Here is a 15929-nt window from a genome sequence, read left to right as displayed (position 1 = left end):
GACATGCACGCCGCACGCCCAATATGAGCGTGCACTCACACTTCGCCCCTGGTCCCCCGGACCGGATGGCATGAGGAAATGCATTTCTCAAACGTTAAAAAAAACCAGCCAGGAGCGTGACGGGCCACGCTCAGTGTAGGGTTCCGTGGTTTCCCGTTATTTTTTCAAAAACTGTTCAACCTATTAAGTTCAAAATAATTTTCCTAGAAAGTATTTATAAAGTTCTACTTTAGCGATTTTTTTCATATCTTTTAAACTTATGGTTCAAAAGTTAGAGGGGGGGGGGGCACAGATTTTTCAAAATATGAACATTTTCAAAAAATTCTTTTAGAAAACCCCTATTCACTTATAGGGGTGGGACCCTAAAAAGGCCTTACACTAGAATGAAAGGTAAATTGAGGTTCAGATAAAGGTTTTTAATACATTACAGATTCCGTTAACTCAAAAACACTGCCATGAAATTAAACCGTCATAAAAATCAGTTATCCTTTGTTTATGATAAATATTTTCCCTTGCGTTGCAGGCGTCCATAGGTTACGGTGACCGCTTTCCATCAGGTGGACCGTATACCTGTTTGCCACCGATGTGGTATAAAAAATATTTCTCTATAACCTCTTGGCAATCGACTGAGGCTAAAATAATAATAATTCCTTGTAAATTGCAACCAGAATAGCTGTTGTTGATTTTTCTTATGGATATGCAGTGAAATTCTTTCGAGTAATACTATTGTCCTCAAAAGTATTCGTATTTGGCCAAAAAAGGAGGTTATTAGATAGTTGAACAACAATAAAACAGTTTATAGTATGAAATGGGACGAATTTATCAGTTATTCTATTAAAACTAACGTTATATTTGTATATTACTTTCAGTTTAGAGGTAGGCCTTTAATATCATCGCTACCATCAGTCAATTCTAAAGGAAAGACTTAATTTAGTTATGGATTGTTGCTATCTCTATTGCACATATGTGATTATTTTGAGAGCATGACACTATGTATCTGCAATAGACAGCAACAACAGGGTCAATCTACGAAGCATTTCTAAAGTTTTTTTTTATTATGAACTACATAATTATATCAAAGGTAGTATTATCAAAACATTTCTGCAACTTTATTCTTATGTTAACCCTTAAATGCATGGTATAATTTTATAGGTTTCATTTCCAAAATGACTTAAGAAGAATTTAAAATCATACGTCAATTTTAAACTTTGATAGTATGACAAAGTTTCATATTGACGTCAACGTTGTGTCATTTTGATAGTATCGTTTTTGATACCATGCATGTAAGAGTTAACTTTTGCAAATCTAATAAAGGAAGTGAATAAGGATTCCAATATATATATATAAAGAAAGATGGGGTAAGAGAAACACTGGATAAAAACTAGCCCTTGTAGGGAATTTTCATACTGTTGCTCTATGACCGGGCAAAATAAACTGTCAGTCTTACCACGCTTAACCTTAACATTTTATCAGTGCAGGCTCAAAGCAGTAATCATGCATGCAGTGCATTTAACAATTAATTTATTAATTGGTATTTCTGCAATGGCGTTGTGAGTTCTTACAATTCTAGTATTTATTTTATTTCCCTTCCACCCATACTTATTTCAGTATGGGAATGGCGAGTATGGTATACAAAGAAAGATATTTTTTGCAGATTTTAATGCATTTGTTGAAATTGAAATCAAGATATTGGGAGGTGTGAATGAGACTTGTAAATATAATTGATATTGACTAGTGTTACATTAATAAATAATACCCAATCAATGCTGTGTATAATTTTTATTTATATTATATTCCAGTCTTATATATAGCTATTTTTTATTGCATGTCGTTTCACGAAAGCTGGCACGAATAGAAATTGATCTTTCATAGGGTTTCATATAGTCAAGTCAAGAGACGTAATTCTATTGGTGAAGGTGCTGTACACTGATAGACGCAGATACTTTCATTAATTCATTCGTGGTATTCGAGTCAGCTGTTGTGATTTGGTCTGTATGAAGTTACATCATTATTATGTACCCATTGGACTAACTTTTTCTCGTCAAATCGCTCCTACAAGTTCACTAGCGTTTTCACAATTTTGTGAAATTTACACAGTACCAATGTTCGCTAGTTCATCACACAGATGTACTTACAATGATGCTTACGCACCCCGATTACAAAGAAAACAAAAATAGTGGCCGCTTTACATTACAAAAAGCAACGTTTAGTAGATTGGAAAATAAAGAAAGTTTTATTCAGACACAGAATATATAATAGTACAAGTACAGAAGGCTCACTCCTTTGATGTTCACAAAATGCCGCCATTCTAAATTCTTACCTACATTAACAAACGGACCGCACGCGAGCAGCCAACATTGAATTTTATTGCGCCGCACGAAGGTCGTCGCCAATGAATGGGCCGCTGACATGTACTTGTAGCGCGGCGATAGAATCGCGGAGTGAGCCGCCCCTGATTCAGAGTTCAGAGAAAGATTTGTGGCCTGTGTTTGTATTTTAAGATTACAAATCACATCCTTCACGGGCACTATGCCCAAGTGTCAAAATGTCCATGGGGACAAAATGCCCAATGGTCAAAATGTCTATGGAGTCAATACGTCCAAAGGGTCAATATGTCCAAGGGTCAAAACGTCCAAGGAGTCAATGTGCCCAAAGAGACAAAATGTCCAAGGGTCAAAACATCCAAGTAGTCAATACGTCCAAGGGTCAAAATGACCAAGAAGTCAATATGTTAATATAGTCAACATGTCTAGGAGTCGAAACGTCCAAGAAGTCAATATGCCCAAAGAGTCAATATGTTCAAATGTCAAAATGTCCAAATAGTCAATATGTCCATAGAGTCAACATGTCTAAGAGTCGAAACGTCCAAGAAGACAATATGCTCGAAGAGTCTATATGTCTAAGGGTCAAAACGTCCAAGGAGTCAATATGCCCAAAGAGTCAATATGTCCAAGGGTCAAAACGTCCAAGGAGTGAATATTGAAAAATAGAAATAAATAAATAAATATTGGGGACACCTTACACTAGAGATGGGCCGAATATGGACTTTGCCGAATACGAATATTCGGCCGAACATTCGGTTCAGCTCTTACCGAACCGAACATTCGGCTGAATATTCGGTTACGCCATATTTTTAAGGCGAGGCGGATGTTAAGATTAAAACTATTAAATGATTGATAATGGTTACATATGTTACTACAACTATGTTCTTATGATGACTTATGAAAACTTAGTTAAAACAACTCTGAAGTCTAAACTCTGCTCAACTCTTAAACTACAGTTTTGTTACTTTCTTACAAAACAATTGTATATATCTCATGAAGGGGTAGGCAGAGCACATGAAACAACTCAAGTTTCACTGCCACTCCTGGCAAATAATTTCAATTTACAATATTATGAATACGTAGGTTGATAAATTATAAAACTTATACCAATACTTTTTCTAAATATTGATAATTTTAGGAAGAGCAAAATACTTAACTAAATTGAAAGATGGAAAATATATATTCTTAGTACTATACGAACTCAATTAAGCAACAAATATGTACTTTTCATTACTTAATTGATATGGGGAGGGGGGGGGGGGGGGGTTCGCGGCGGGATATAATTTCCCGTTATCCGGTACGGGAAAGCATAATTATGAATGAAGTGGGAAATAGTTTCCCATTGTTCGATAAGGTACGAACTGTTTACTAGTCAATTTTAGTTGATTTAAAATCTAGAAACTTAGAAAAGGAAAATATATGCTGTCAACATAGCAAGGATCATTATCAGAACCATGATATTCATGATCGGATATGTCAGACAAATCAGCTGAGTTCTCAAGAGTTTCTTCTATGTACTTTTTTGTAAGTTGTGTTCGTATTGTTTTCTTATTCATTTTGTCTTCACTAAAAATGAATAGAAATAAAATGAATAAAAACAAAAAAATGGAAAACAAAAAAAGCCCATTTTCAAAAAGTCTAAGTCGAGAATAAACACTGGGAAATATATTCCCACTTGATGAAAACCTACCAAAATCGTGAGTTCAGGCACGAACACTGGGAAATAATTTCCCATTTACTAAAACCTCAAAATCTTGGCTAAATAATGACATAATCGTTATGACAATTCTGTTTAAGCAGAGCACAGGGGAAATAAGTCCAGTTAATGAGACTGTTCACTGTATGCACTTACCAGATTTTTTTTCGTACTTAGCCTCAAAACACTAAAAAGACTCTTGTTATTACGCGAAAAATCATGACAACTGACTTTGACGTGTGGTCACAAATGGTTGTCCTCAGAAAAGTCTTGCCTTTTTTCAAACTCAAAGAGTTACTAAGATTTTAAATCTGTATGATTTGTATCGCTCAGTGGTGCCATTAAAAAGATAAAAAATATTTTGTGGTGAATGATGAAGTGGGAAATAATTTCCCGTTATTTGATTAAGGGTTAAAGCGAGAAAAAACTTAGTATGTGGATGTCCTTCGTCCGGTGAGGCCGTGTGTTTGTACTCTAATAATTGCTGCGAATTAACTGTATCTTAGGCACGCCTAAACGCGTTTCGAGAACAATTCTTCATCAGTCTTAAAAATTCATAATCTTAAAAAAGATTTGTATGCAACCTATCAGTTCAATCAATCTGAAAATTCTGTCAGTTTGAACTGACAGGTTACATACAAATCTTTTTTAAGATTATGAATTATTAAGACTGTATGTGGCGTGCCTTACTCGTACTTGGTATACAAAACGCTTCGATTACAAATATTTCACCGTCCAGTATAATAGAGCTCCCTTATTACAAACATGACATTTTGCAGCAGGAGGAAAAAAAGTAAGTACGACATACACATTATTTCACACAAATATTGGACACAAAGTATAAAATCAACAAACAAATTTCTAGTGCGCCATTTAATTACAATATATTGGGAAATGGAAATGTTGCCTAACAATACCTTTGGCTAAATAATATTTGGTAATATGAAATTTGACCAAGTAAATATTGGCCTGTGTGGTGACGGGTTAAGAATTTCACCACCCCATTTCTTCCCGTGGGTGTCGTAGAAGGCGACTGTGGGATATGGGGTAAATTTTGGCGTAGTCGAGAGGCTGACAACCTGTCACTGCAATGTCACAGTTTCGTTTTCTTTCAACCCCTTATTTGCCAAGAGTGGTACTGAAGCGTTAGTACTTTCATGTGTTCTGCCTACCCCTTTATGGGATACAGGCGTAATTGTATGTATTTACGTAAATATTTTGGGAAACAAATACTTGCGAAAAAAAGTTTGCTAAATGTCAATTTACGATGCTGATACGTTGTGCGAGGAAATCGCCAGCTCTTCGGTCACCAGTTACCTCAACCAGACGCTTCGCGATTTCTGTGAACAACTTGTTCGCGCTGGGACCCCATAGACCTAAGACCCCAGCATTGCGATACAGCGAGGAAATGTCGCCAGTATCCTTGGTACAATGCCTCAAGGGCCTATTTTAGACATTAGCTAGCTTTTAAGTTTAGTCCTAGTTTCTTATATAATTATGTAAATATGTTCATGTAAATAAAGGAATTTGTTTATATTTGCGGTAAGTTGTTTTGCCAAACGTTTATTTGGGAAATGATAATTTGGGAATAATAGTTTGGGATGTGAAACTTTGGGAAACGTTTTTTGGCGAATGTTCAGTAAACCCTAAAATGTTGAATTTGCAAAAATAAACATATTATGTAAGAAGTAGTGTATAATGAAGAGACCAACTTTTTAGTTAGAAATAAGTTCTCTACCAGTCAACCAATGGGCTATACCAGAAAGATTAAGTAGGTCTTTAGTGTTAAACGGTATTTGGTTTACTTATTTGATAATTTTTATGTGATTTCTTCAAAGAATCGCGGACTCTTTTAATCCTGATAGCCTGATAAGAAAAAGGATTAATTTTCCCAAGATTTATTTTCCAGTCCGTTTACCATTTTTTCATAGCTATATCGGTAATGGGATGGACAATCCCAAAAATGTCTGGAAATCTTGGGACATTTTTTTTCTCCTATTAGGACCAAAAAAAAGTACCCATGTTAAAAAAAGATTCCAGGAATATAAACTTGACTTACTAAAATGTTGAAATCCCGAAATGTTGAAAGTATACATTTTGAGAATTCAACTTTTTAATATTTCAACGTTATAAGAATTCAACATTTTGCGAAACTGAAAAAAATCAACATTCTGGGAAAGTCAACATTTCGGGATTTCAACATTTTAGGAATTCAACTTGGTGGTCCTGGAGGGAAATAAGTACTATATTCCCGGATTTGTAAGTTCACATTTATTACAACTTGGACATATTAGACTTCTTGACTCCTTTGGCATGTAGATTAATTGAAAGTTTTGACCCTTGGCCATATTGACTATTTTGACGTTTTGATTCCTGGGACGTTATGACCCTTGGACATATTGACTCTTGACATTTTGATTCCTTGGACGTTATAACCCTTGGACATATTGACTCTTTTGACGTTTTGATTCCTTGGTCGTTTTGAAACTTGGACATTCTGACACTTGGGCACATTCACTTATTGGACATTTTGACTCTTAGACATATTTACCCTGAGGATATTTTGTCTCTTTGGGCATATTGCCTCCTAGGACGTTTTTACCTTTGGACATGTTGACCCTTGGACGTATTGACCACATAGACATTTTGACCGTTGGGCATTTTGTCCCCATGGACATTTTGACACTTTGGCATAGTGCCCGCGAAGGTAAAATCCGTGGAGTCGCCATATGAAAAATTTTCAAAGTCAAAGTCCATCAGTATGATATTTATACACACTGTCACATCGTCACTGAGTTCATTTTAATTTTTAATCGAACGTAGTTGATTTTATCTTAATAGTAATTTTTTGCTATTATTATATAGGATTATGATAAAATTTACTAATAAATAACATTATTAGTTAATATTAACTACGTTCGATTAAAATTAACTAGGTAACGTTGTGACAGTATGTATAAATACTTATATTTAATATGACATCATACTGTTGGACTTTGACTTTGACTTCGAAAATTTTTCATATGTCGACTCCACGGATTTTAGAACCACGGTATGCCATAAAAAGTCCTAAGCCTAAATTAATTATAGGCAACGTGCCGTTCTTTTTCTTCACGTTGAAGTAAAAGGAAGGCATATAGACCTACGATAAGGTATATGACAGTGTAGGTACTATCGGTTTACGCCGCTTGCGATATTTTGGATATAAATGACGCCTTTAGATCACATAGTGATTCTATAGCGCTCTATAGACTTTGCAAATTCTACAATCAATACGGGGTCTTCAACATGAACACGATCGTTCCGCCTAGAGCGTAACGACAGAAGATCGCGGAACATATAAACGTTAAAAAGTCACAGGAAAACCCATTCAGGGCCAGCAACTCAGCTTATGAGTCATGGTGAAACAGTTCCGCAGGGCCGATGACTCTCATGTGAGTCCTGAATAAATCTGATTTAAACATAAACAAAACGTAATATAACGTAATAATGTAAGTATAGTTTGAGCTAACAACCATTTTCATAAGGTATAATGAAAAAAAAAAATTGTAAACATGTTTTTTTTTAGTGAAATGGGGTCGAGAAAATTCAAGTTTGGTTTACTATAAGTGTAAATATCTGGGCAACCGAGCTTCGCTCGGTTCTGTTTCGTATCCTTGACATGTGTCGCCATCTAGTTCAAAAATGAATAGTACCTACATCGAGCGAAAGAATTCTCAGCCTTAACACAACTACTCCACACGAGATGGCGCGCATTTCGCCACAAAAACTCAAATAGTGTATTTTCTATTCGTTTTAGCCTTGACCTGTGTCGCCATCTAGTGTTTGCAATAAATAGTACTTACATCGACCGAAAGAATTCTGTCTTAACAGTACAACTACTGCACGTGCACACGAGATGGCGCGCGAAGAAAAACGCATGAAAACTCGAAAATTCGCGTTTTCCGGGACCTAAGGATAAGTTAGACCGATTTTTCACCCCCAAAAACCCCCACATAACAAATTTCTGCGAAATCGTTAGAGCGGTTTCCGAGATCGTCAGTGTAAATAAATATATATATATATAAATAAATAAATAAATAAATATACAAGAATTGCTCGTTTAAAAGTATAAGATATAGTAAATATTCTGAAATTCGAGATACATACGTGTTCCAAGCAAATGGATGAATCCACATTTCAAAAATATAAATAATATATATATGCCTGATGTTATAGACACGACTCAAGGTATGGATCACCGTGGCCTGGCGCTACTTGTAAAAACTACACATATTTTCATAGCACGCAAAAATAAACTTTATTGCACATTGTTTTAAAGCTTATTTCATGACGAAATTCGTTGCAAATTGTACCATAGCTTGGTCAACGAACGATTCTAGATGGAATGGCCGAAAGCAGAAAGTTTCACTACGGGATGTTGTTAGGGGTAGTCAGGAGACATACATACTAAAAGTCCTCGGACTTTGGACGTGAGCTCGAAGAGGGGGGGATGAAAAAAGGTCCCATTTTTTGGTTTTTTGCTCATATTTCAAAAACTATGCGTCATACGAAATTTCGGTTTACTACACCTTGAAAGCTTATAAAATTCTCTATAACTTTGATCTAGAAACTTTTTTTCTATTCTCAACCATTATCTAGGTATGAGCTCCTAAAAACTGTTAATTTTTTAAAAATCGTTTTCCCCCCACTTTTTGCTTCATACATTGCTCCATATCTTGAAAAATATTTATCTTAGACAAAAGTTTTCTTAAAAAATCTTGTAGATCATTCAAATACCTTTCATAATATGTGTACATATGCTTCTGGGTCATGTACCGTTGAATAATTATACGACTTTAAAACGAAATGAAACAACAAATGTATGTGATAAACGTGTAAAATATGTATTTGATGAACATGATTGTATTATGATGCTGTATTTATAAATGCATTCACACAACAGGTAACAATACAATTAGCTGTACACATCTACCATCCACCACTACTACAATGTGTGGTGCACCGGCAAAATATTGACTTCAGTATTTCTTCCGGAGCAGCTGGTACTTTTGTTTGCACAGGAATCAGTAAGTTGCTTTCGTTCCGTGCCATCCCCATTCATCATCCTCCTTGCGTTATCCCGGCATTTGCCACGGCTCATGGGAGCCTGGGGTCTACTTTGACTACTAATCCCAGTCATTTTTCAAGATATGGAGCAATGTATGAAGCAAAAAGTGGGGGGGAAAACGATTTTTAAAAAATTAACAGTTTTTAGGAGCTCATACCTAGATAATGGTTGAGAATAGAAAAAAAATTTCTAGATCAAAGTTATAGAGAATTTTATAAGCTTTCAAGGTGTAGTAAACCAAAATTTCGTATGACGCATAGTTTTTGAAATATGAGCAAAAAACCAAAAAATGGGACCTTTTTTCATCCCCCCCTCTTCGAGCTCACGTCCAAAGTCCGAGGACTTTTAGTATGTATGTCTCCTGACTACCCCTAACAACATCCCGAAGTGAAACTTTCTGCTTTCGGCCATTCCACCTAGACCCCCCTCTTGAGCATTCATTGACTGATCTACCATTTTACAACGGATTACTGTTTGGATGGCAGCAAGCAACATTTCTAAGAACCAAACTTATTACCATGCTATATTTTTTTGTTTCATTACATAAACAGGGCGGCTTAAACAGTCACAAACTAAATAGTAATTATATTGTATTATCATAAAAGTGTGTGACAAATATTTACAAGACAAGTTTTTTTCTAAACATTTGCGTGGTGTTTATAACAGTTTTTAAGTGCTCTATTGTTTCTATTATAATGACGTTTACCAAAACAAAGATCATGACAGGCCACATGTAAGATTATCGGTGACACTTGGCCAATAAACAATGAATGCACCTAAGCGGCGGCGGATTAAGCGGTCGTCTCATCTTTCACGTGGATTAGGATGTATTTTAGAGTAATATGGGAAATTCTATTTAGTCACGATTTATTCATTGGCGACTTTATACCCCAGTGCTCTTCAGTGATTTCGTATTTTGTGATTTTTGTGACCTTGGCTATGGATGACTAGAAATATACATAATCACGCGCTAAGTTGCGGAATTTCATTATAAATATTTTTTAAATACTTTTCTGAACCGTAAAATTAATTAATTATAAGAGAATAACAGCATCCTCTTGACAATCATATATTTCTGGTCAGACTATAAAATGTTAATTCTTACAAATAGCAACAAATTAGTAAATACATTTATTTTGAATATGAACAGAAAACAGTTGGTTAGTAAAAATGTTGCATAAGATTGTTCAACTGGCTGGATTCATAAGCGGCAATTTATTTTGCGTTCGCGCCAGTCCAGAGACCCATGAGCTGAGTCACGCGTTTTAGCTAAAAACGGTTTGTATGGTGGCCCGGCGTGATGTGTACGCTCGACAGTCCTTGGCCATGAATGGGTTAATATTTTATTTTGTACATTCCAAACCATCGTCAGAACTCTGCTTAAAAATGTACATCGACTTAAACAATTTATGAGATCGTGCAAGGGGCTGGGTTTTATCGTGATGCATCGAAAAGGTTTGTTCTAGTTGTGTCTGTAGTTGTCTCGTGTGTAGGTAGTGTGTACCTGGCTGCGGCGTGTAGGCGGGGTAGGCGGGGTAGTACTGCGCGGGCGCGGGGGGCGGCGCCCCCGCCGCGCCGCTAGTGCCCGCGCTCGCCACGGCGTTCAGCGGCGCCACCGGCGCTACGGGTTGCTGGAAATGTACAAAACGTTTTTTTCACTAAAGATCGTGCTTTCTACCCACCCTAGTGCCCGGTAGTTAATTTTTTATCGAGTCTAATCTAAGGGCCCGTCTGTACGTACGTAGAAAATTTTTCAAAGATTTCCAACTTCCTAAGAAATTATTAAAAAAAAAAAATTACGAACCTGATAATAGTTGTAATAATTAGGGTCCGGGTCCTGAATGGGCACCGTGATGAGATTCCGGCGCGTCGACACCGCGTGCCGCGGGTCGTTCGATGCGCCGACCCCGCTGCCCACCTGCACGTACGATACGATACTAAATATTGCATACCTCGATATGAAAAACGAAATAGTAAGACAGGCACATAAACTTAAAAAAATATGCACTGTAACACTTTAAGTTCTCGCGTTTTTAAACCCCGACGCAAAAACGACGGGGTGTTATAAACTTTGACGTGTCTGTGTGTATGTCTGTCTGTGGCATCGTAGCTCCCGAACGGATGAACCAATTTAAATTTAGTTTTTTTTGTCTGAAAACTGAGTTAGTCGGGAGTGTTCTTAGCCATGTTTCATGAAAATCAGTCTACTATGTCGTGGTCAGGGGTTTTTTCAAAATTTTAATTTCGTGGTTAGGTTATATAAACATTTTTTATGACACACACGGGTCGAACGCGATAAAATAACATTATTACCTTTTACCCAACGTTTCGGCCAACTTGCACTAGCCGTGGTCGCGGAAGACTCCCGAGACCACTACCAATTCTCATAGAGTAAAATCGCACACAAGTAATCCTTTCACAGTTGCCAACCTCATTACCATTGATCACGGGTTTCAACTTTTGTTTATTATTTATTAGGCAAGGTACATGCCATCTAATTAGAGTTTAGTGACAACTTACGGAGATAGGTTTGACGACGGCCACGGTGGGAGGCTCGGCGGCCGCGTGAGTCTCGCCCGACACGTGCCGGTGGTTGATGTGCGCCTGCAGGTCCCTCTGTAACAATACAATAAATGTTAACTTTTGAACGCTTTATGTCACAAACTTTTTCCCCCCACTAGCTCGGAAACACGTGTCCTTTAATACCAACGGGTAAAAACGCATTTTATCCACTAGTGGATAAAGTAATTTGACCTTGAATAGAGGCAAATTTTCTGCTTTAAAATTGATAAAAGTGGGTTAATCTAGTGATGAACATATTTTACCACCTGTGGAACTACTGGAAGCAGTGGTAAACGCGTTTTTTGCGTTGTACTTTCCTCGCTATAGTGAGGGGATAAGTTTTGTGTTACACACGAGTGCAAATGTATTTTACTTCACGTGTGTTGAAAAACGCGCAAGTTCAGGATTCTTCGCTTGCTCATTTTTCAATTACAAAATGTTAAAATACAACTTTGCACTCTTATATAACAAATAACTATACTGACCAGCCAAGATCAACAACGAATGCAAACATTGGCTTGAAAGTATATTAAGTATAACCTTCACACTTTAAAATTGTCAGCCTTTAGCTCTCTTTCTAAATCCTCCTTGTCGAAGAGCTTTATCCCTATGCAATTCCGCATAGTTACGGATGTGGCCACGACTAGTTATGACGCATTTAAGATTGATTAGATTGATTTAACCTGTTGCTGACTTTTTTTATACTATGTCGGTGGCAAACAAGCATAATACGGTCCACCTGATGGAGGGCGGTCACCGTCACCTATGAAAGCAACTCAAGGAGTGTCACGTGCGCGTTGCCAACCCATTAGAAATTTTACACTCCTGTTTGCTGTGTTAAGTACACAGCAAAAAAAAAGGTGACATTGGTTACTGACGGCAAGTGCACCGTATAAGAATTGATTTTCATGATGTTGGTCCACCTGCAGAGCACCTGCACCTGCTATAAATAAATAAAAAATTTGGATGCCTTTTCTGATATAAAAATAAATATAATAAATATTGGGGACACCTTATACGGAACAACTTACCCCCAAACTAAGCAAAGCTTGTACTATGGGTGCTAAGCGACTATGGGTGCTAAGCGACGATATACATACTTAAATAGATAAATACATACTTACATACATAGAAAACATCCATGACTCAGGAACAAATATCTGTGCTCATCACACAAATAAATGCCCTTACCGGGATTCGAACCCAGGACCGCGGTTTAGCAGGCAGGGTCACAACCGAACCGACTGAGCCAGACCGGCCGTCGTAATCTTTAACATCTCCAATCTACCGCATTTGCACACTTCTCTCTAAGATATAAATGGTAAATTACAAGTGTTGAACGTACCTGAGAGAGGTATGTCCGCCGGCAGCCTGTGTTCCCATAACGAGTGCCTGAGTGTGTGCACATGAACACAGTGCCGAGTCCTGTTTGCTCTACGCGGAGAACCTGATCATACAGAAAATGTTAGGAATTTAGCAGACAATGTAAGTCATAATCACAGACTATTTGGCTAATAAAGGATTTGTAGTTCCAGAAAAATAATGACTTGGTCATGAAAGTTAATTTAAAAAATCAGGACTATTGGTTAAGAATTGTGACCTCTCCAGTGGATGAAGATATGAGAAATAAGAAAGCATTTAGCCGAATAATTCTGTTGTAGAGATGGGCCGAATATTCGGTAAATATTCGGTATTCGGCATATTCGGCAAGTTTTTCAATGTTCGTATTCGGCCGAATAATTCGGTTGCTTTGCCGAATATTTACCGAATAAACAAAGTAAAAAAATAATGAAGATCTTACGTATTCCTTTGGATAATAAGCTCCTATTTTAGTAGCTTTCTAAGGAACTACTAGAAAGAGATAATTGCCTATGCGTCAAAATACAAATACAAAGTTGGAAAAACCGTAGTTTAAGAGTTGAGAAGAGTTTAGAGTTGTTTTAACTAAGTTTTAGTTAAATTCACTAAATCGTAATAACATATGTAGTTCTAGTAACATATGTAACCATTATCAATCATTTAATAGTTTTTTCTTAACATCCGCTTTCTAAATATGGCGTAACCGAATATTCGGCCGAATGTTCTACTTTGTCATTTCTAAAGAAATCAAAAGTGCCATCAGATAAATCTGACTGGAACAGTAGAGGAATGTTCGTGACCACCTTGACTGAATATTCGCATAATTCGGCAATTAAAAGTCCATATTCGGCCCATCTCTAAATTTTATTAAACCTATACATTCATGTTTGCCTTACAGCGGAACAAATATGAAAGATTTTTTTTATTAAATTTGTGTTTACCACTGATGAAAAATATGCCCATTAATTCAAAGATCAATAAATCCCTTAAGCCAGAATAGACAATCTACTCCAAGAATATAATGTTCAAGTTATGATACTATATTCAGATGACATTGATACAGTACTAGAGAAACAACATTTGCTTAAATATATCATTTAAATGTTACATACCATTCTACCATAAATAAGTATAGGCTTTGAGCATATATCACAGCAATATATCATTGGGTTCAGCACTTTTTCCCCAATAAGTGCTGCACGATGGTCCCAGTCCAAACGGAGCATGGGCTCAGGCGGGCCACGCTGCAGTGTTGTGAATACTGGGGCTTCTAGTTGTGATATGTCGGAAGGGACTTCCACTGAAAAGGAAGAGTTGATAAATTTTGTTTCCTTTTAAACTTAATAGATGTAAGTGATAGAAAGTAATGAACTGTAGAATTCTTTTTTGGTAATTTTTTGCACATAATTTTTGATTTAAATGCCTATTGCAACACTACTCTACCAGTAAAAACACAGAATATCATTAAACCAAATTTACCTCCGAGCTATGCACGAGTCGTGTCAAATACAGACGAACTACATAGACCACTGGAGTTTATTAACTAATTCTGATTACTCTAAGAAAAGGTACAAAAGATGCCTAGTTACTCACGTTTAGGGGGTTCGGCTTGTTCAACCTCTTCCTTTGTCTCCTCAATAGTTGAAGACTCCTCCTGGTCTTGTGAACTTTCTTCAACAGAGCATTCTTCCTCGTCAGAAGACATCACCTTCGGAACTTTCTTGCCGCGACCACGGCCTCTTCCACGACCCCGGCCACGGCCTCTACCTCGCCCACGGCCACGGGCATTTCTCTTTTCGCTATTCATTTAGAAATATGATGTAAAAGTTAAGTGTTTCGCCGTCCAAACGGCGCCCAATTTTGTTGACAGTCACTTAACCTCTTTTCAACAGTTTCTGTAAAACTATAAATTGAAAAATAGTTTCATTTGAGAATACAAATGAATTTCTTAGTAGTTTCTGTACATAAATACAATTGTCGTTAAATAATTATCTCAATTTTCCTATAATTCTACACCCGACAACGCAAACTATTTTTTTTTGGCATTTACGAAGTCGTTTTTCCGACTCTTAACTACAGTCTACATCTGTGAATTGAATCTGTATGATGCGTGTATACCACGCTTTTGTCAACATGGGGTTCCGTATTGAAATATGGACCTGTTCTTATAGAAGGGACTTCACTACGTACGTGTCTATGGAATTGGAATTGTCAGTGTCAAATGAAATTTGAATTAACCGCTCTACGGCTCTACGCCATTGTCATTGTATAAATTTTTTATCGGAAGAGAATCTAAGATTTTCTTCCAAGTAAACTACGCTCAATGAAGGATTATGGGTGAAATAAGAAAACCAGCAGTCTCGGTAAGTGAAATATAAATCATATCATTTTGCCAGACATTAAAAGCGAGCCCAGCAGGCGACTAAACATTGTTTTGGTTGAACATGTTCCTTGCAAGAATTGTTTTTTTTTTTTACCGTAAAGAAAGTATTTTACAAAATACGATTAAACGTACGGTGTATTGTTATAAAGCCTACTATTAGAAATACAATATCTGACAATTATTTGAATTCTTTTATTATATGCCAAGAAAGTTACCTACTGCTATTGGGTACGGTCATGGACTTTAATTTTATTGTTGATCCAATTCTAGCTCATTTTATACTGGACATCCCATAGTATAAAATGAGCTAGAAGTGGATCAACAATTAAAGTCCGTGAGTGTACGTACCTATCATGTGTTGTTGTTTACCTACATACCTACACAATTTGAAGGTACCTATTTTTAAAATTTGTGGTTCTTTGTTGAATCTGTCGTGCTTAGATTTATTCTGATTTATTCAACTTGTATTATTTTGCTCCAGTATTTTCTTTGCCA

General features: G+C 36.7%; 1 protein-coding gene across 1 annotated transcript; it reads right to left on the bottom strand.

Annotated features, from left to right (window-relative positions):
* Positions 1-7289: 7289 nt before the first annotated feature.
* LOC125225968 (E3 ubiquitin-protein ligase Hakai) lies at positions 7290-15183 on the bottom strand. Its single transcript, XM_048129781.1, is given in 8 exon segments — positions 7290-7327; positions 10635-10761; positions 10935-11048; positions 11651-11746; positions 13038-13195; positions 13931-13942; positions 14160-14351; positions 14645-15183. Coding segments are annotated over 8 exon segments (951 nt in total). The 5' UTR covers positions 14859-15183.
* Positions 15184-15929: the final 746 nt, after the last annotated feature.

The sequence above is a fragment of the Leguminivora glycinivorella genome, chromosome 5, assembly GCF_023078275.1.
Source record: "Leguminivora glycinivorella isolate SPB_JAAS2020 chromosome 5, LegGlyc_1.1, whole genome shotgun sequence".
Lineage (NCBI taxonomy): Eukaryota > Metazoa > Arthropoda > Insecta > Lepidoptera > Tortricidae > Leguminivora > Leguminivora glycinivorella.
The sequence above is the reverse complement of the archived record's forward strand: the minus strand, read 5'-3'. Positions and strand labels throughout refer to the sequence as shown.